The sequence below is a fragment of the Mycteria americana genome, chromosome 2, assembly GCF_035582795.1.
Source record: "Mycteria americana isolate JAX WOST 10 ecotype Jacksonville Zoo and Gardens chromosome 2, USCA_MyAme_1.0, whole genome shotgun sequence".
In the NCBI taxonomy this organism is placed as follows: domain Eukaryota; kingdom Metazoa; phylum Chordata; class Aves; order Ciconiiformes; family Ciconiidae; genus Mycteria; species Mycteria americana.
The window spans coordinates 150,206,915-150,226,817 of record NC_134366.1 but is presented as its reverse complement, the minus strand read 5'-3'; the positions used below and the strand labels follow the sequence as shown (position 1 = coordinate 150,226,817).

At 41.9% G+C, this 19,903-nt stretch overlaps 1 protein-coding gene across 6 annotated transcripts in view; it reads right to left on the bottom strand.

The window, feature by feature from the left end:
- The window catches only part of CPQ (carboxypeptidase Q), a 211,039-nt gene that overhangs the window by 94,449 nt on the left and 96,687 nt on the right, over window positions 1-19,903 (bottom strand). For all 6 annotated transcript variants that reach the window (XM_075495001.1, XM_075494996.1, XM_075495000.1 and 3 more), the window contains one exon: window positions 2,053-2,164. In XM_075495001.1, coding sequence (XP_075351116.1) covers window positions 2,053-2,164 — 112 coding nt within the window. The remainder of the gene's footprint in view (window positions 1-2,052; window positions 2,165-19,903) is intronic.

The following is a 19,903-nucleotide window of genomic DNA, read 5'->3' as shown; positions in this document are numbered from 1 at the left end:
GTTCAAGTGCGCAAATCCTTCTGATCGGAAGCAGGGAAAGCTAGTTTATTAAACTCTGCCAGAGCTAAGAGCAGGACCAGCAGCTGATTTTAGTTTTTAATGAATATGTGGTGCATTCCTCTTGACCACAGGTTACAGTTCTGGAAAAAGGGAATAATGAGGAAAAATAGATTCCATCTGATGAAGGGGGAATAGCATCCTTGGGTATCAACTTCACAATCTAAGAAGTCTGTTTTGAACTAGTTTTGAGGGGCATAGTGACAAAAGCCCATATGGTAGTAAAACCAGCAAAAAACTACAGATCAAGCAGTAAGACTGGAATTTGCAGTTTGGAGACCAGAAATCAGACTACGCCATGGCAGACTGGGAACAGCAGGACACCAGACCAAACTTCGAGAGGCTGGATGTCTGGAGAACATAGGCGGATGACTGTGCAACCACAGCTCCCTCTTGCACATACACTGGCCCAATCTCATCTTACCTTGTTGACCACCTCTCCCACCAAAAACACCCTATGTAGGCATATGTAAACCTTGCCCTTCTACAATAACACGCTGTCTGCAGCCCACTTCTACCCACAAGTCAGATGAAGCCCATGAATAGAAGAAATTGGCCTTTCAGATCCCACACAGGGGGGCTATGCAAACCAGGAGGCAGTAGGCTGAGCAAGTCCACACTGGTATTTTATCCATAGCACTACTGGAACAGACATATCCAGGCTAGAACCTTCTTCTCCTCTTTCTCTCCTTCTTTATCTACATTTAGCATTGACGGCATGGGAGTTTAGTTCAACTCATACTTCTGCTGAGCAGATATTCTGGAGGAGGGAGACCAGCAAGTCCAGGGTTGACAGCCTGTGTACTAGAATGTCAACTTCAGAAGAGTCCAGCTGACCTGCAGACCAAATTCCAGAACCCAGTCACCTTGTCACCCTGCTGATGATTACCAAGAATGATTCAAAGAAGTGATCCCTGGAAACAGAACGTTGCTCTGCATCCCACAAACCTATTGTAGCAGGACACTACAGTGTGCAAGGCCTCAGTGCCAAACGTTGCTTTGGCACAATGTTGCATATGCCCACCACATTTGACAGGTCACCATGGTTAAGCCAAATTTGACAGAACTGTATCCTTGTAGTGATGAGACTCAAGTGTGTGCTTCCTCTGACCTGGATTACCTTTGCCAAGGAAATCAGCTGTCACAGTCCAAAGCAAAGTGCAAGCACACAGCAACATAAAAGCAGCATAATGAGGAAATCAGCCCTCAAGTGCAAAGCTGAGAACGCACCAGTTTGATGGTATAGATTTACCTATCAATATTTGGTGGAACAAGTCCAGGCAGGATATAAATTTATTTAGGAAGAACATTCAAGGAAAAAACAAAACCACCAGAATATATACATTGGAACTATGAACTTCTGTGAAGTTTAGAATAATTTTTGCTGAATATCTTTACATGTAATGAGAAGGAAAAGACCAGGGGCAGGATCATTGTCTGGATCCAGTCCTAGTTACATGCTCTTGAGAGAGACTTAGATGACATTGTCTTGAGAAGTTATCAAGAGTCACGTAAGGGGTTGGGAATTAAATTAACTGAGTAGCCGCTGTAAAAGCAACATGTAGGACAGTGAAAGATTTAGGAACGTGTCGAATGACAATGTTTGCTTAAAAGGCAGAGAACAATATCAGAAGGCTGTCTGTGACTTCATGAAGCTTCTTCTTCATTAATAGGGAGGAACTCATTAAGACAAAATGAAAAGGAGTGACTTCCTTCTAAGGTACCTTGATATTATACCTTACACTGAACTTTCATTCTATCATGATGGTGACCATGCAGGCTCAAAGAACTTTCTAGATCATTGACTGATGTGTTGCTTTTGGATGACCCCTGTGATGAAAGAAGGACTTTAACAGACAAACTTGCAAAATATTTATACTAAGTATGAATATTTGTGCTCTGAGGACTGGATAAAATAGAAAATCCAGTTTAGACAACATACAAAATGTCCTGGAAATGTAATGCATTAAAACTATTTTAAAATTAAATATTTACCCAGATCCTTAATGAGTGATAATGCTTCCCATGATATAAATGCTCCACCACCATCATCCATAGCTCCCTGCCCAACGTCCCAGCTGTCCAGATGTCCACTGACCAATACAATCTGGAAAACCAATTATGAGAAAACATATCTACATGAAAACACTGAATCAGAAAAGTCAGTTCAGCATTTTAGCATTTTAATGATTTTGTAATAAATTTGGCTTTTTAGTTTAGAACGAGAGGAAGGAAACATTTCAAATAAAACTAAAACATCGTTCTCCAGTCACTGAATATAAATCTGGGATGACCAAATGCATCCTACTGCTTCAAACCACTGCCTAAATCAAACTAGATATGCTGTGCGAAATGTTTAAATGAAAGGTTTTGTCTTGTACATTAACAAAGTGCATACTTGCCAGAGATACAGGACTACTACATTGCAGAATGGTGACAATTTCTTTCATATTCCAGCTGTTTAAGCCCTTAGGCATGAAATTTGATTAACCCTATTTTTTGGTGCATAAGGAAGAAATATGAACTTAGACTGAAGTGCTCCCAGACAGAGGTGGTTGTTTTATTATATATCTATGGTACTTGTCACAGAGGACCTCTAATTTATTACTGGATCCCCTATGTGCTACAACAATGACAAGGTATTTTATCGTTCCATTAGTCATAAGGATATTTTAAATTAAAAACGACATGGTAGCAAGTCCCAGATGGGTTTTCTGCAAAGAAAGTTTTGTGGCTACAGTACAGTAGTATACGTATCTCCAGAAACACCCACTTTCAGACCTGAACTCTTCAAATGTCGGCAAGCAGCGTCAGACCAATACCAGAAGTGAGACAGTTCCCTACCTGGACCTGAAGCTGAAGGATTGATGGATCTATGATTGCAATGGAGAGGTCAAGGAAGGACGAGAATTCTGAGCTGAGCAGGCAGTGTGGTAAAATGATGCAATAGGACAAAAACAAGAGCAGGGAGCCACTGCAGTGCCCCAGGAATATTTGAAGAACTGGTACCAGTAAAGAGTGCCCTTGGGATAGGGTGGAAGCATCCAACCCATGACAGCTCAGCACTGAGGAAAAACTGAAGGAGACCCTGGAGCATCTGCCTGTGTCCTGCCCAGAACTGGCCATAAATGAAAGGATGCTTCCTGTTCTCTTATGGGCTAATGTCAAACAGGTCTCAGAGTTGTGGGATCTAGAAAAAGGTGAAAAATACTCATTCCTCCTGCCACCTTCTTCTCCTTAAGGGATGAGGATCTCCTGGCATATCATCTCAGCTTTCATTCATCACAGGACAACTACTCTAGCACTAAAAATGGGAACATAATGAGTTTTTCCTATTATCACCCCTGGAGGGTGAGAGCCTATGCTGTCAAGCATGGAGCTAACATTGCAAGGAACTAACGTGGGGCCCGGGCACGAAGATCTCTATTTTCCCTTTCACATGAGAGAAATCTTAGTATGTTTTCACTGGTTATTAAAAATAATGGACAGATCATGGTAACAGATCATGGTAAGACAAAAAGCATCAAGTGCTCATCAAACAACCGTGTTTTTTCATGCAACCAAATATGAACTCAGGTAACACAACTAAAAGGCCCCTTTGCATTAAACAAGGGCCATGATAAATTACTAGTCATACCCATTGTATTGCCATATGTCCAACCAGAATGCACCAAACCTCTTTAAATTTAGAAAATACACTATGAAATGTTTATTAATGTGTGTATTACAAAAAACAGAAGTGTCATGCCTTAGAAGCTGGAAAAGCTTGTGATCAAAATCTGAAGAGCAGCTTACTCCTTCCTTCTTAGATGTTTCAACTCTCTTTTCTGTTTATCCAGCCTTAACTCAACACGTGCTTGCTTTCCAGCACAGACTGATTTTCTTGGTAGTAGACAGACATGCTGCAGCCTTTATTCCAAAACCTCCCCTCCTTCAAAAACACTTAAATTTGGATGGCAGACCCTTCTGTAAAAGCCTTAGATTTACTCAGGAGGTATTCCTGCAATTTAATGTCATGATTCTCCCAGGCCCGGCGTGAAAGTCTGCAAATAGCACGTTTTCCAGGCATGCTGCCCTGCAGTAGAAGTACTTAATCTGCAGCAGCCCTCTGCTACAATAACAACATAGCTTGCAATCAGATAATCTAAGAAAGCCATGCCAGCTTTGGAGGTAGAAACCTTTCTGAAATGAGAACGGAAAAGAAGTGCTCACTGCGGTACTCCTTGCTCTTTTTGTTTTCTTATAAGGGAGGACTAAGCACACACACGCACATGCTTGCAGGTGGTGAGGGCAATGCATGAATGAGCTCTGCTTTGAGTTCATTCATGCACATGCAGCCCCACTGCAACCTGCCTAGGGAGGACAGAGCTCAAACACTACCACGCTTCGCAGCCGACTGATGCAGACTCATTACTGTCCACTCAATAAGGAACTTGCAAAGAGTAATAATTATAAAAAAAGAACAGAAAAGGCTCTGAGTGAAAGCACAACTGTCTGCGGTATACAGGATGTCTATTCCACAACTTCAAAATTGCCATGTGGTTTGTTTGTTCTTAAAGCAAAAATTGGTTTTAAGAAGATAACTATTCACTCTCCTGGGAAACAGAGCTTCAAGCTGAAGTGAATTATTTAGAACAAGTTTCTAAACTCATTCAGAGAGAACCAAGTTTACAGCAGAAGCGACGCCTTGTCTTTAGCAGTGAAAGAATACCTCACTAATGCTGTTCCCTGGCAGCAATCTCAACATGAGCGTCTGAGAGGGAATTACTCCTCATTTCGATGAAACAACACATATTGCAACAGCAGGAAATTCTGAATCAGAAGGTGGTGGTGTAATCCCACTTGGGGTTACAGACTCCAATCATAAAGCATCTTTACCAGCCCCAGAACATTACACCAAAACAGATCAAGGTTCAAGTGGATTGAGAAAGTCAGATAATTTTATGGATGAACCTTTACTTAAATTTACTTAAGCTGATGCCAAGAGCAATTACATAAATACAACCAATGTAGTTCTATGTGAAAGTTTTTTCAAAACAGTTGGCTTTTTTAAACTATCATGCTTTTGTAGCAGCTGCTAAAATGAAAGTTTCAGTGATCCTGCTGATATCTAGACATAGATATTCTTAAAATAAGACACAGTCATAAAATAACAAAACCACTATGTTTGTCTTGGTCTTTAAGTAGATACAATGTGTCTGGGCAATGAATGGAAATATTTCTGAAATTCATTCTAAACCACTATATTATTTAAAATAATATTATAAAATAATAGTATTATAATTCTCTGTACAGGTGGGCTAATAACGAAGGCAGTTAAAGCTATCAAGGATGTACGATTATTGCATTTTCCACATTGCTTTCAAATCTGTTATGTGGTTCTCAGCTCCCAATCTACACATAGCCTAATCACATTTGCACAAAACATCCCTATAGGAATGTCAGCACATGCCAACAGAATGTAAGCATTGCAAAGCAATGTAAGTAAGTATACGTAAGTATAAGTTATTTGTTTTAAATATACAGAGAAACCACAAGCAACTGTATAGGACAGTACAAATAGAGCAATACATTTGCCAAATTGACCAAAAATAAATTTAGGATAAAACAGCTTGCATGCAATATGACAACTTAAGATTTGGCTTTCCTGCAGTGACACAGCTAAGAAAGCTATTCTAGACACAGTCCTGAGACAACACAACAGAAGTGAAACTGCAGGAAACATTTCAAATAGAAGATTCCATTTCCTTCTGCACCAGCATTATGACCTCTATTGGATGCCTTTAAGTCATGCCCAGCATTTCAATCAAGCATATTGAAATATTTTGAAATTTACATTATATTATATTTTATATATTTATATAAATATATATTTATATATTTTATATTTTAAACCCAAGAAGATTAGGAAGTGGAACCACCTATTCACATACATTTACATATGTCATGGAGTTATCCTTTTCTAAGCAGGATGGTTTTTGCCACTAAAAAATAATCTCCCATTCCCTACATAGTCACATGTATTGCATTTGTCACGCAGTAACTTCATAAAATGTAGGTGAACTGCCTTCTGCTTGGTTAGAGGGAATTTTAAGAAAAGTCTATTCCACTTTTAGGTAGTCTCCCTAATCTCACTTGCTCCTGTTGAGGTACAAGGCAAAGGCTTCTTTCTATGCAACATTAGAGATCATAAATAATAAACATTAGGAAAGAACTGTAAGCAACATTTTCAATCACAGAATTTAATCTAGAATAACATTTGTATCAAGTTGTGAAAACCAGCATGCAAAGTTATTCCATGTCACTGAGGTAGATGGTAATGGAAGAGTAATGAAGTCATCATTCGTCTTCATCATCAGTCATCATTCATCTTCATCATCAGTCATCATTCATCATTCACCTTCAAGAAGACTTCATCCTTGGAGGTTAGGGTTGGAGGTTAGGGTCCACAAAGTAGGACCTTTATTAATCAAATCTGGCTATCAACACATTCTCTTAGAAAAGCTTAGTAATAACTTTCATTATCCAAACCACTGAAAAGCATTTTTCCTTACATCCTCCTCCAGCAGACAGGGAAGATAAGGAGCACCTTAACTTGCATAGAGAGGACAGAAAACTTAAACAAGGATCACATACACAGAGAATGGGATGACCAAGAACTAAACAGGATATTAGAACCGGATCAAGCATCTTTAGCTAAGACACATTCAAACTCCAAGTGTCTGTCTGCCAAAACTTCAAGCTAAAACAGTGAAGTGTTCTAGACTGTAACTCGAGTTCTTTTCAACCGCTCGTCCACATTTGCAGCCAAATACTGCCACGAGTTAGTCATTTGCTCAGGCAACACAGGTCTACGGTGTTCCAGCCCAGTTCCCAGTTACCTGGAAACTCATGAAAAGCATTTCTATTCGAATTTTTGTGGTCCTTTTTCCTCCAGTTTGCTTCTAAATAGGTCCATCTTAAGCTCTAGGTACCACAATAAGGTCTTAACATTATTTGACTGGATATTTTTTCTGCATGAATCCCCTCCCAGTGCATGGGATATTTGTACAATATAACTTACACATATGAACTCCACATACAGTTGATTTGTGTTTGGACCAAAATTAGAGGAAAACAGAAGTTAGATAAAAATGAGGATCCCCTATTCAATCCAATCAAAAAATTGCCTATAAATGCTCTCCTTCCCCAGATACTCATTACTCTTTTTACTCACACAAACACTCTCTCACTTCACAATTTCCTATTTTCCCCACTCCCAAGCAAAATTTCTGATGCTAACTAAACCATGACTGAAAAACTCTTAATCCCAGCTTCTCAGACAGAGGAACCCAGCACCAAATTCAGGCCTGTGCTCCTCAGCATAGGCAGTACATTTTGAGTAATCTACCCATTTGGATAGCAAGACACCTATGAACTGCCAGATGGCTTCAGTTTATAAGGATCTAAAGATTTTCTTCATTTCACTGTGTTAACAGCATGAGAACAAGGGAAAAGAGAAAGACAGCGTATCATGTACCTAACTAGTGGGCAAATAAAACAGCTGGCAGGACTAAATTTAAGCCCATCATGCTTAACTTGCCTTCAAAACTATGATTAAACAAAGTCTTCATATATACAGATTTGTAAATTGAGAGTAGTAAATCTGGCATGGCAGTTTGAGGACATTTTAGCATCATCCGCAGTAATGCTTGCAAATATGTTCTGGAAAATGGCAACACGAAGCAATATGCTTTTCTACTGCTTAACCAAATAGCAAAGCTGGCACTACTCCCCACAGTCACCTCCCTCTTTTAAAGTAATTCTTAGTCTGCAGACTGTATTCTCTTTCTCATTTTTAGGAAAAAGTTCTGTCATCTTAATGGCATAAAATTTTGGTGTGTAATTAGGTTTTTTGCCCTGACCCATTCTCTTCCCTACTCCACCTCAAACCTTTCTCCCTTCACCCACACAAATGACAAATTAAAGAGTTATCTATTCTTCCTACTTGATACTCCGTGTCCAGGCAGAACCACATTCCTGTATACAAACCAAAATCCCTCAAGTTTTAAAATATTTACAATAGTTATTTATTTGTATCATGCCATAAGATTTTATAAATCAGTCCCTTGGCTTTTCCATCAAAGGCCTTCCGAAATCTAAACAATCAGAACTTGTAATCCTATGTGCTGTAGCAGCACACAGACTGCAGCAAATGCATCACACATCATCTTTCTTTCTGGAATCCAACCCAGCTCTTCCAACAGCAGGATACGAGACTCGAAGAAAACTTCTCAAGCACTGCATAATAAAGATAACCATTTAAATAGTTCTTGCAGGCATGCTGCATTTTGTATCTATACTACCATTGTTTCAAGCTCAGCGTCTCAACATTCGGGGAAGACAAAACTGACGAAGTTGAGTGCCCATCAGCAACACAGCACTATATGGCATAGGATTAGAATTAGACTTACCTGCAAGGTTAGATATATACATATTTTTATATATATATATATATATATGTATTGGAATATAAACTCTCTTGTATTTAAAAATGTGCGGTTCATTACTACCAGAAAAAAATACTTTGTCCAGTTATGTTTAAACACAGTACTACTCTATTGGGTGTAATTCCATCAACTTCAACAGCTAAATTCAAGCACGGAGCTATATCAGAGATACTCAGTTGTAAAAAACACTTACTTGGTAAAAACTCTTCATAAAAGTCTACCCTGACCATTTCCCAAATATTTGTTTTGGGCTACAAATATGTGAAAAAAGATTTGTGAGTTTCTGCACTTGCCTTTAAGAAAACACTAACTGCCTCCAGTTAAACTGCAATTGGATTAAATCATGCCCTAAATGTAAATCAGGAACATTACCACATTTAGAAGATTTTATTTTGTATATATAAGAATATTTCTTCAAATTAGTTTTTAGCTTTGGTGTCCAAATAATATGACTTTACTTTTATTAGATTTCACGCACATTAGGAATGGTTCTCAAATAATCAGTCTAGCTGTCTCAACTAATTTACAGTCCTAAAGATATAGTGAAGTTCAGAAAGAAAAAAATGATTAAAACAAAAACTGTCTTTTCTACTTAATATGCAGCGTAGTAAGTCTTAACTTCCAGGCTTCCGATTAAATGATAGATCTGCACATGAAACAGAAGTGACTCAGTCACACAAGAATCCAACCCTATTATTGCTAAAAAGCTGATTAACCTTCAAAGAGCCTCTGTGTCACAATATACAGTAAACTCTTTAAAGCTGAATCTCTACTTTGTAAAAGTGATTGAAAATAAAATGTTCTCGGAAAGTATTGCAACCAAACCTCCCTGTTTGAAGTGAATCTCAAAACCATTGCACAGTTAAATAGCATGGGCTGATATAATTTATGGTATATAGGACAGTGAAGGAGAAAATTAGTCTGAAAATAAGTTATTACTGATAAGGGAATTGTAGTAAAGGTAATGAGACATAGAAACTATATAAGCATTCAAAAGACAACCAAGTATTGAAATTACTACCATTTTCTTATTAAATGTTGGATTTCAAGACAGCATTTCCATATTTAAGCTCCTGAGAATCTTTCATTGCCTATTTCCTGAGCTGTAACATTTCAGAAGTAATACCACTCTTTAAAATACTGTATTTCAAAAATATTTTAATTTCTACATTTCAGCCCACCTTCTAGAGGTTTTAAGAGGAAAAATCATAACAATAACTACATCTAAACAAAACCAGGTATCACCAAAATATCACTTACCCTTGCATAAAGATGAGAATGTAGCTTCTATTTTTCTAGTTCAAAGATCAGCAAAGAATCTCTGCAAATGCCCCTATACAAAAGCTGAAACAGTGTCTGACCTGATATGCAGAAAGAAACAATACTTTTTCTACACTGACCAAAGGAAGACTTCGCTTACACATGTAGTAGATGATTTGTGTATGAAGAAACAGATTATTTTATAATTTAGAGAGTCTTTGTATTTATAGATTTTTCACTTTAGGGATATATATGGCACTTCTACCACATTCTGTATGGCTTCTACCACATTCCTACAGATCTAGCAACATTCACAAATGTTTTATCTTAGAAATTTATTTTACCAGATATTAAAATTAATCTCAGCTAAAATAAACATTAATGCCTAGTGCTACTTCTTTCACTGAAGCATTTACAAAAACTGTCCTAATTGTACACTGTGATACTATGCACTACTGGCAACCATCACTTTCCAAAACTGTAGAAATGGTAGATTTTTCTCCAAAAATTTACAAAACTATTTTTTCCTCTCCAGAACTCTAGAGGACCCCTCAATCAGACCCCATGCCCTGCTAGCACTGCCTTAGAGCACTCTGATGACCCAAAATGTCCTGAAAGCCATCCTGAGCAGCCACCTCTGAACTGTCCTCAAGAAAATGGATTTAATTTTACAAATACCCCAAGAAGACTGCTAACAGAAGCAAGGCAAAACAACCCTTAGATGGTTATAATATCAGAGGACTATAAGAGAGGAGGATTCAGAACATAACATTTATGTCCCAGTGCCAGACACTGAGCATCGGAGAATGCTTGAGGTTGGAAGGGGTCTCTGGGTGCTCATCAAGTTCCACACCCCACTCACAGTAGGGTCAACTTAGATCTGATTGCTCAGTCTCATGCAGTCGAGTTCTGAAAATTTCTAGAGATGCAGATGCCACAACCTCTCTGGACAAACTGTTTCAATGTTTGCCCTTAGGAAAATATTTTTCCTAATACCTATTATAACCTAGGTAAGATTTTTTAAAGCATTCCCTATTGAGCCCTCTCTGCATCATTCAAAAGCCAAACTGGATTTTGAATGCTGTCAGCTCACAAGCCTGCCTTGTAATTTTACATCTCCAGAAGCTTCTACTTGATTCATCACCGCCAGCTGGACACAATGGAAATGAAATTCCTGCCTTTTACCACACCATTGTCCCTTACCATTATACATACTGAAAGGAGTGCTCATCACATAATCAGTTCTCCCGAAACTGTCTCATCATCCCACTTCTATAGTCACAATGATCTACGAGAACTGGTGATGTCTCTTGTCCTCGCTCCTCTATAGCAGGGGGTGGCTCTACACCTTTCTGCTGTGATGGCAAAAACTTCCCACTCTCCAGCCCTAAGTATTTTCATGGTCACAGATTGACAGGCCTGTGCTCACAGCTGCCACTCCAGTCTATGACAGAGGCTCTTCTGATGCTGTCCTCTTGCTCCACAAATCCACGTGTAGGCCAGGTTCTTGCCATTTCTTCCTCTGCTACATAAAGGATTTCACTGTGAAGCATGCTAAAACACTCCACTAGTCTTTCATATGGTTACAGAATCACAGAATCACAGAATCGTATAGGTTGGAAAAGACCTTTAAGATCATCGAGTCCAACCATAAACCTAACACTACCAAGACCACCACTACACCATGTCCCTAAGCACCTCATCCAAACGTCCTTTAAATACCTCCAGGGATGGCGACTCCACCACTTCCCTGGGCAGCCTGTTCCAATGCTTGATAACCCTCTCGGTGAAGAAAAATTTCCTAATATCCAGTCTAAACCTCCCCTGGCGCAACTTGAGACCATTTCCTCTTGTCCTATCACTTGTTACCTGGGAGAAGAGACCGACCCCCACCTCTCTACAACCTCCTTTCAGGTAGTTGTAGAGAGCAAGAACGTCTCCCCTCAGCCTCCTTTTCTCCAGGCTAAACAATACCAGTTCCCTCAGCCGCTCCTCAGAAGACTTCTGCTCCAGACCCTTCACCAGCTTCGTTGCCCTTCTCTGGACACACTCCAGCACCTCAATGTCTCTCTTGTAGTGGGGGGCCCAAAACTAAACACAGGATTCGAGGTGTGGCCTCACCAGTGCTGAGTACAGGGGCACGGTCACTTCCCTACTCCTGCTGGCCACACTATTTTTGATACAAGCCAGGATGCCATTGGCTTTCTTGGCCGCCTGGGCACACTGCTGGCTCATATTCAGGCAGCTGTCAACCAACACCCCCAGGTCCTTCTCCACCAGGCAGCTTTCCAGCCACTCTTCCCCAAGCCTGTAGCGTTGCATGGGGTTGCTGTGGCCCAAGTGCAGGACCTTGCACTTAGCCTTGTTAAACCTCATACAATTGACCTCGGCCCATGGATTCAGCCTGTTCAGGTCCCTCTGCAGAGCCTTCCTCCCCTCAAGCAGATCAACACTCCCGCACAACTTGGTGTCATCTGCAAACTTATTGAGGGTGCACTCGATCCCTTCGTCCAGATCATTGATAAAGATGTTAAACAGAACTGGCCCCAACACAGAGCCCTGGGGAACACCGCTTGTGACCGGCCGCCAACCAGAGTAAACTCCACTCACCACCACTCTTTGGGCCCGGCCATCCAGCCAGTTCTTTACCCAGCGAAGAGTACACCCGTCCAAGCCATGAGCAGCCAGTTTCTCCAGGAGAATGCTGTGGGAAACCGTGTCAAAGGCTTTACTGAAGTCCAGGTAGACAACATCCACAGCCTTTCCCTCATCCACTAGGCGGGTCACCTTGTCGTAGAAGGAGATCAGGGTGGTCAAGCAGGACCTGCCTTTCCTGAACCCATGCTGGCTGGGCTTGATCCCTTGGTTATCCTCTACATGCCGTGTGATGGCACTCAGGATGATCTGCTCCATCAGCTTCCCCAGCACCCAGGTCAGGCTGACAGGCCTGTAGTTCCCCGGGTCCTCCTTCCGGCCCTTCTTGAAGATGGGTGTCACATTAGCTAATCTCCAGTTAGCAGGAACCTCCCCAGTTAGCCAGGATTGCTGGTAAATGATGGAAAGGGGCTTGGTGAGCACATCTGCCAGTTCCTTCAGTACTCTCGGGTGGATCTCATCAGGCCCCATAGACTTGTGAGTGTCTAAGTGGTGCAGCAGGTCACTCACCATTTCCCCCTGGATTATGGGGGCTCCAGTCTGGTCCCCGTCCCTATCTTCCAACTCCAGGGGCTGGGTACCCATAGAACAGTCGGCCCTGCTATTAAAGACTGAGGCAAAGAAGGCATTAAGTACCTCAGCCTTTTCCTCGTCCTTGGTCACTGTGATCCCTCCCCCATCTACTAGGGGCTGGAGATTCTCCTTAGCTCTCCTTTTGCTGCTAATGTATTTGAAGAAGTGTTTTTTGTTGTCTTTTACAGCAGCAGCCAGACTGAGCTCTAGCTCAGCTTTGGCCCTTCTAATTTTCTCCCTGCACAGCCTTGCTACACCTTTGTAGTCCTCCTGAGTTGCCCGCCCCTTCTTCCAGAGGTTGTAGACTCTCCTTTTTCTCCTGAGTTCGAGCCAGAGCTCTCTAGTCAGCCAGGCCGGTCTTCTTCCCCGCCGGCTCGTCTTTCGGCACCTGGGGACAGCCCGCTCTTGTGCCTTTAGGACTTCCTCCTTAAAGAATGTCCAGCCTTCCTGGACCCCTTTGCCCGTAAGGGCTGCCTCCCAGGGGACTCTCTCGACCAGTCTCCTAAACAGGCCAAAGTCTGCCCTCCGGAAGTCTAAGGTGGCAGTTTTGCTGACCCCCCTCGCCGCTTCTCCACGTATCAAAAACTATCATTTGGTGATCACTGTGCCCAAGACGGCCTCCAACCATCACATGGGTCACAAGTACTTCTCTGTTCGTGAACAACAGCTCCAGCGGGGCCCCTTCCCTAGTTGGCTCCCTCACCAGCTGTGTCAGGAAGTTATCTGCCACACGCTCCAGGAACCTCCTAGACTGTTTCCTCTCTGCTGCATTGTATTTCCAGCAGACATCCGGCAGGTTGAAGTCCCCCACAAGAACAAGGGCTAGTGATCGTGAGGCTTCTTCCACCTACTTATAGAATAGTTCGTCAGTCTCCTCATCCTGGTTGGGTGGTCTGTAACAGACTCCCACCACAATATCTGCCTTGTTGGCCTTCCCCCTGATTCTTACCCATAGACACTCCACCCTATCATCACCATCATTGAGCTCTAAACTATTCAGACTCTCCCTGATGTATAGGGCTACCCCACCACCTCTCCTGCCTCGCCTATCCCTCCTGAAGAGTTTATAGCCATCCATCACCGCACTCCAGTTGTGCGAGTCATCCCACCATGTTTCTGTGATGGCAACCATATCATAGTTTTCCTGATGTACAATGCCTTCCAGCTCCTCCTGCTTGTTGCCCATGCTGCGTGCATTGGTGTAGAGGCACTTCAGCTGGGCTGTCGTCCATGTCTCCTTCATAGAAGAACACCCCTTGCATAACTACAGTAACCCCTTGGTTACTGTAACCCTTTTTTATTTCTACAGCTTATCCTACATTCCTGGCATCTGCACTATTTTTTTCAGAATTTTGCTAAGATTATCTTTTTATTTGTCACAGGTTTTTTTAAGATTCTTATTATTCCTTACTAATTTTTTAATGTGTACATAACATTTTAATTTCTCTTCCCCATACATATATTGCTTCTCTCTTAAACTGCAGAATTGTCCTCGTTTCAGCTGGGATAGAGTTAATTTTTTTCCCAGTAGCTGGTATAGTGCTGTGTGCTGGATTTAGTATGAGAATAATGTTGATAACACACTGATGTTTTAGTTGTTGCTAAGCAGTGCTTACACCACGCAAGGATTTTTCAGCTTCCCCTGCTCTGCCAGGGGCACAAGAAGCTGGGAGGGGGCACAGCCAGGACAGCTGACCCCAACTGGCCAAAGGGCTATTCCGTACCATATGGCGTCATGCTCAGCATAGAAACTGGGGGGTTGGCCAGGGAGCGGCAATCGCTGCTTGGGGATGGGATGGGCATCAGTCAGCAGGTGCTGAGCAACTGCATTGTGCATCATTTGTTTTGTACATTCTTTTATCATGATGATGATGATGATGATGATGATGATGATGATTGTTTTCTCCTCCTCTGCTGTCCTATTAAACTGTCTTTATCTCAACCCACAGGTTTTACTTTTTTTCCCCGATTCTCTCCCCCATCCCACCGCGGGGCGGTGGGAGGGTGAGCGAGCAGCTGTGTGGTGCTTAGTTGCCAACTGGGGTTAAACCATGGTAAGAATAAACTTCTTACCACAGCGCTAACTTCACGCATTTCCAGAAGCGCAGCAACCCACTGGGGTGGGGTAGGAAGTTACTACAAAGTGATGACTGAAACACCAGCACGTGCAGCAAGGGAAACGGGCAGGAGAAACAGAGGTCTGCATGCAGCTGCAGGGCTGCCATCTCCTTGGGATCCCAGAGGCATGGTGGGATGGCCTGTGTGACCAGAGGGCTGCAAATGATGGATGCAGGCTCTTTAGGAAGGACAAGCTGGGAGGGTAATGAGGGGGAGTTGCTCGTTGTGTGAGAGAGCAGTGGCATCGCCTGGAGCTCTGCCTGGGGCCAGATGATGAGCCATTTGGGAACTTGTGGGTCAGGACTAGCAGGTGGACCCATGTGGGTGACACTAAGGTGCATCTGCTTCAGATAGCCCTTGAAGAGGAAGAAGCACATGAGGCCTTCTTCAGACAAACACAAGAAGCCCCAGGTTTGCAGGCCCTCGTCCTCATGGGGCACTTTAACCACCCCGATACCTGCTGGAGGGACAACACAGCAGGGCACAAACAATCCAGGAGGTCTCTGGAGTACGCTGATGACAACTTCCTCACAGAGGTGATCGAGGAACCCATGAGGGAGATGCTCTGCTGGACCTGATACTTACAAAGAAGGAAGAACTGGTTGGGAATGTGAAGGTCTGCAGTGAACATAAGATGGTGGAGTTCAGGATCCTGAGAGGAAGGAACAAGGGAAATGGCACGACATCAGCCCTGGACACCAGGAAAGTAGAGTTTAGCCTGTTCAAGGACCTTCTTGTAAGAATTCTATGGGAGATAGTCCTGGAGAAAGGGAGGACTCCTCCCAGGACTATGGGAGGAGTCCTGGAGAAAAAGGGTCCAGGAGAGCTGGCTGATTTTCAAGGGTCAGGCTGGGGCTGACCGACTAGAAATCAGCTTGGCAGAGAAGGAGCTTGGGGTCCTCGTGGACAACTAGTTGACCATGACCCAGCAATGCGCCTGTGCCATAAACAAGGCCAACAGCCCCGCAGGCTGCATCAGGCAGAGTGTTGCCAGCAGGTCAAGGGAGGTGATCCTTCCCCTCCACTCAGCACTGGTGAGACATCTGGGTGCTGTGTCTAGCTCTGGGCTCCCCAGAACAAGGGAGACACGAATATACTGGAACAAGCCAAGAGCCACAGAGATGATGAAGAGACTGAAACATCTGACAGAGCTGGGACTGGAGAAGAAAAGGCTCAGGGGATCTCATCAATGTGTATAAATACCTGATGGCGGATGTAAAGAAGACGGAGCCAAACTCTTCTCAGTAGTGCCCACTGAGAGAACAAGAGGCAACAGGCACAAACTGAAATACAAGACATTCATTTAGAAATAAGAACAATTTTTTTTTTATTACAAGGGTTGTAGAACACTGGAACTGCTACCCAGAGAGGCTGTGGGGTCTCCATCCTTGGAGATATTCAACACCCAAGTGCTATGCAACCTGCTCTAGTTGACCTGGCCTTGAGCACAGGGTTGGACTACATGATCTCCAGAGGTCTCTCTTTGTAATTATGACAGTGATTCCAGAATGAATAATTCAAATTTTCTTCTGACTCTATAAATAATCCACATTTCTTTTGGCTCTGAAAATTTCATTAAAGAGACCCAAAAGGCAGAACACAATTTGGAAATCAATTCTGCCAAACCCAAGTATGTCCTTCAAGATCCAGACAGCTAAAGTACAACTGTAATCTTCACTATAGTATTTTACTGGCACAAGATAAAAGACCTCTTTTCTACTTAGGGCAGTCAAAATCATGGTAAAAATTAAAGTTGGTATGAAATCCGTTTTATGGAATCATTTGCAATTTTTGTCTAATAGTTTTATGAACTGATGCAAGAACCCACAGAAACAGGACATTATTTGGCTTGCAACATGAAAAAAAGTCTTTATCTTACAATATGCAAAGAATTCTTTTAGGGTCGGTGTATGAGACATCTTCAAAGTCTCAACATCATTTTCAGATTACCATTCTTCTTTCACCAATTATAGTCCCTTCGGTTTCTTTTAGTTTCTGATAATTGAAACAGCATTTCTATTGAGGCTTAAATGTGGACTTAGAAAATCATTAATTTCTCATTTCTAAATTCAAATTAGTTAATTATATTGTATTGATCTCTTTATCAGTAAAATGGGACTAAACAACTGTTTATTATGTAGGGATATAGTGAAGATTAACATGTATTCCTATATTTATGACAGCATTCATGGAAAATACTAAGAAGTGGAGACTTAAAGTCCCTGTCCTATGTGGAAATTACTGGAGCTGTATCTCCTTACACAAACAAAAACTCAGTCCACAATTTCTAGTACCTGTGCACAGCCTCACAGAAACAGAAGAGTCGTACTCACAGAGACACAGCTAAGTACTTGTAAGTAACACTGACAAATTTCCCTTCTCAGTTCCCATTAGTGTATCTCAAAAACCTGGAGTTTTGATACAAAGTGATAGCTCACCCGTCATGTTTATCTGTCCTTGATTTCTTTGTTTATATACTATTGTGAAACTCAAAGTGTGTTTGACTCAAGTTTTCACCAAGATGGAGAAGAGGCTGCTTTATCAAACTCAAACAATTCTGTAAAAGACCAGATGAGACAACTATTGTCAGGGTGATTCCTAGGGTGGAATTTCTGCTCAAAGTCAAAAGAGATTCGGTTTATTGGAACCAGTAATGCAAGGGCTCTGGAATGCATTTGGAGTGCAGGGGACTTCGGAAAACCTGGCGCAAAGTACAGCTGTGGCAAAGCAGGAAAAAACAGTGGCAACACGGACTTCTAGACGTTTGGCATACCACAAGGCTGGAAAGCAGTTCAGGTGCATGAGTTGTCTGGACAGTGTATGGCTACTGCCTGTTGTCATCTTTTAATACGTGCCCATGCCAGGCATAAGCCAGTGTTTCCCTTGCACAGAACAGACAGAAGATGGGTAACTCATAGCTCTGGACAAACCCTGGAGACAGGTGAAAAACAAGTCAACTGCAGTAGCAGAAAGGGAAGAGATACACAAGTCCCTTGTCCTGCCTCTTTCCAAAATCATTTGGAACTGGTCCAGCTTGTGTGAAACATTTGAGTATTCATTGCAAGGGACATACAGAGTGATTATTGCACTCATCATGAAAGTGGGAGAGATGTCCTCATGGCTGCACTCTGGAATCAAGCCAAGCCGTGCTTTGCATAATGGTCTCCATCTCCCCCCTATCAAGCACCTCAGGAATGGCTGCAGGTTGGTATCATCTCTGACATTTTCACAGGCACAAATTCCTCCATGTCCTCCATAGCATGGGAAACTTTTTGATGTGAAAATGTTCACAGCAGATTTTTTTTTCCCTGTGTCCAGCTACAGATTGGAAATCGGAAAGAAAAGCACCAGAAACACCAGCTAGGTCCAGGTTATACAGGTAGGTTTGTGTGATGTGGCTTTCTGTCTGGTTGGACTTAACATCAAACTTATGTCCCTAGGCCACTCAAAATCTGTCAGTGCTAACTAATACTCCCTGACACTTCACCTTACATTTGAATCCCTGACCTTGATCTGAAAGGCTGTGTGTCTCATTGCCAATGCCATCTACTTCTAGTTTCTCTTCCTACGGCTGCAAGCTGAAATAACTTACTTACTTAACTATCCCTGCACTCCCAATTTCACACATGACAGAGGAATGTATGCTCACAGAAATTCTGGCACCTGTATAGCACTGGCTAACCGGCTGGCAAGAACCACTGAGTGCTATTAGACAGCAGTCTTCAATCACCTCCAAAATATGCATTAAAAAGACACTATATTCATTCAGCCTCCACAACCCTGACACTGAATGCAATGAAGGTTGTTGAATTTTTTAATGAAACTTTGTGTCATAGTGAAATTATTACCGCTGTTCTATTTGTAATTCATTTCATATCTGTTTGTGTTGAAATGAATTTAATTTCTCCTTCAGGCACCATTCTCAGAGGCTCCTATTCTAATTTTATTAGTTTCTGTGCCTTTAACTTTCAAAATTAAACACAATGCTTATCACAATAGTACACAAAACTGATTATACGTCCCGGATTAATAAGCTTGAAAGGCATGTTTAGTTAAGATTACATCAGGGCTGTACCTGCTTAAATATTTTAATGGCTGAATGTTAAAAGAAACTTATTCTAGCCTTGAAATAAACCTCTGACAATATTGCACACAGAGAATTAGGGGCATAAGGAACAAGATTCTCCTAACGCATCCACTCCTTTCCTTGTTATCAGAAGCAACTGCATGAAAGACCTGGTTCATATGTTTATCATTTGAGTGCATTCAGCAATTTTTATTCCCATGTTAGTGGATTTAATAACACAACAATTTCAGAATAACTGATAGGAATCTGTAGTTCTCTAAACTCTTCTCCTCCCACTGATGTCTTATAAAATTTACTACTGACTTTCCAAGCCATTCTTGGATGCTTCATTCCTGTTGAAAGAAGAAAAGATGCTCAAAGGTTGGCCAGCATTTCTTATATCCACCATGTTCTTCTCAAGAGACTGAAGCCTTTATGCAGACAGTTCCCTTTTTGTCCACATACGGCATGGACAGACCGAAGCGAATGTGAGCCGCTAGTTGGTTCAAAGGTGGCAACATTGGAGAACATTTTAACTACGGCTTTGAAAACTGTTGATTGCAAAATAAGGCCAGGACAAGCAGGAAACTTGAACATTTATTACACTGGTCTTCCTGAACAACAGTAAGCAAAAGCGTTTACCTGGTTTTTGCATGTTACAAATGAAATAAAATACAAATTAACT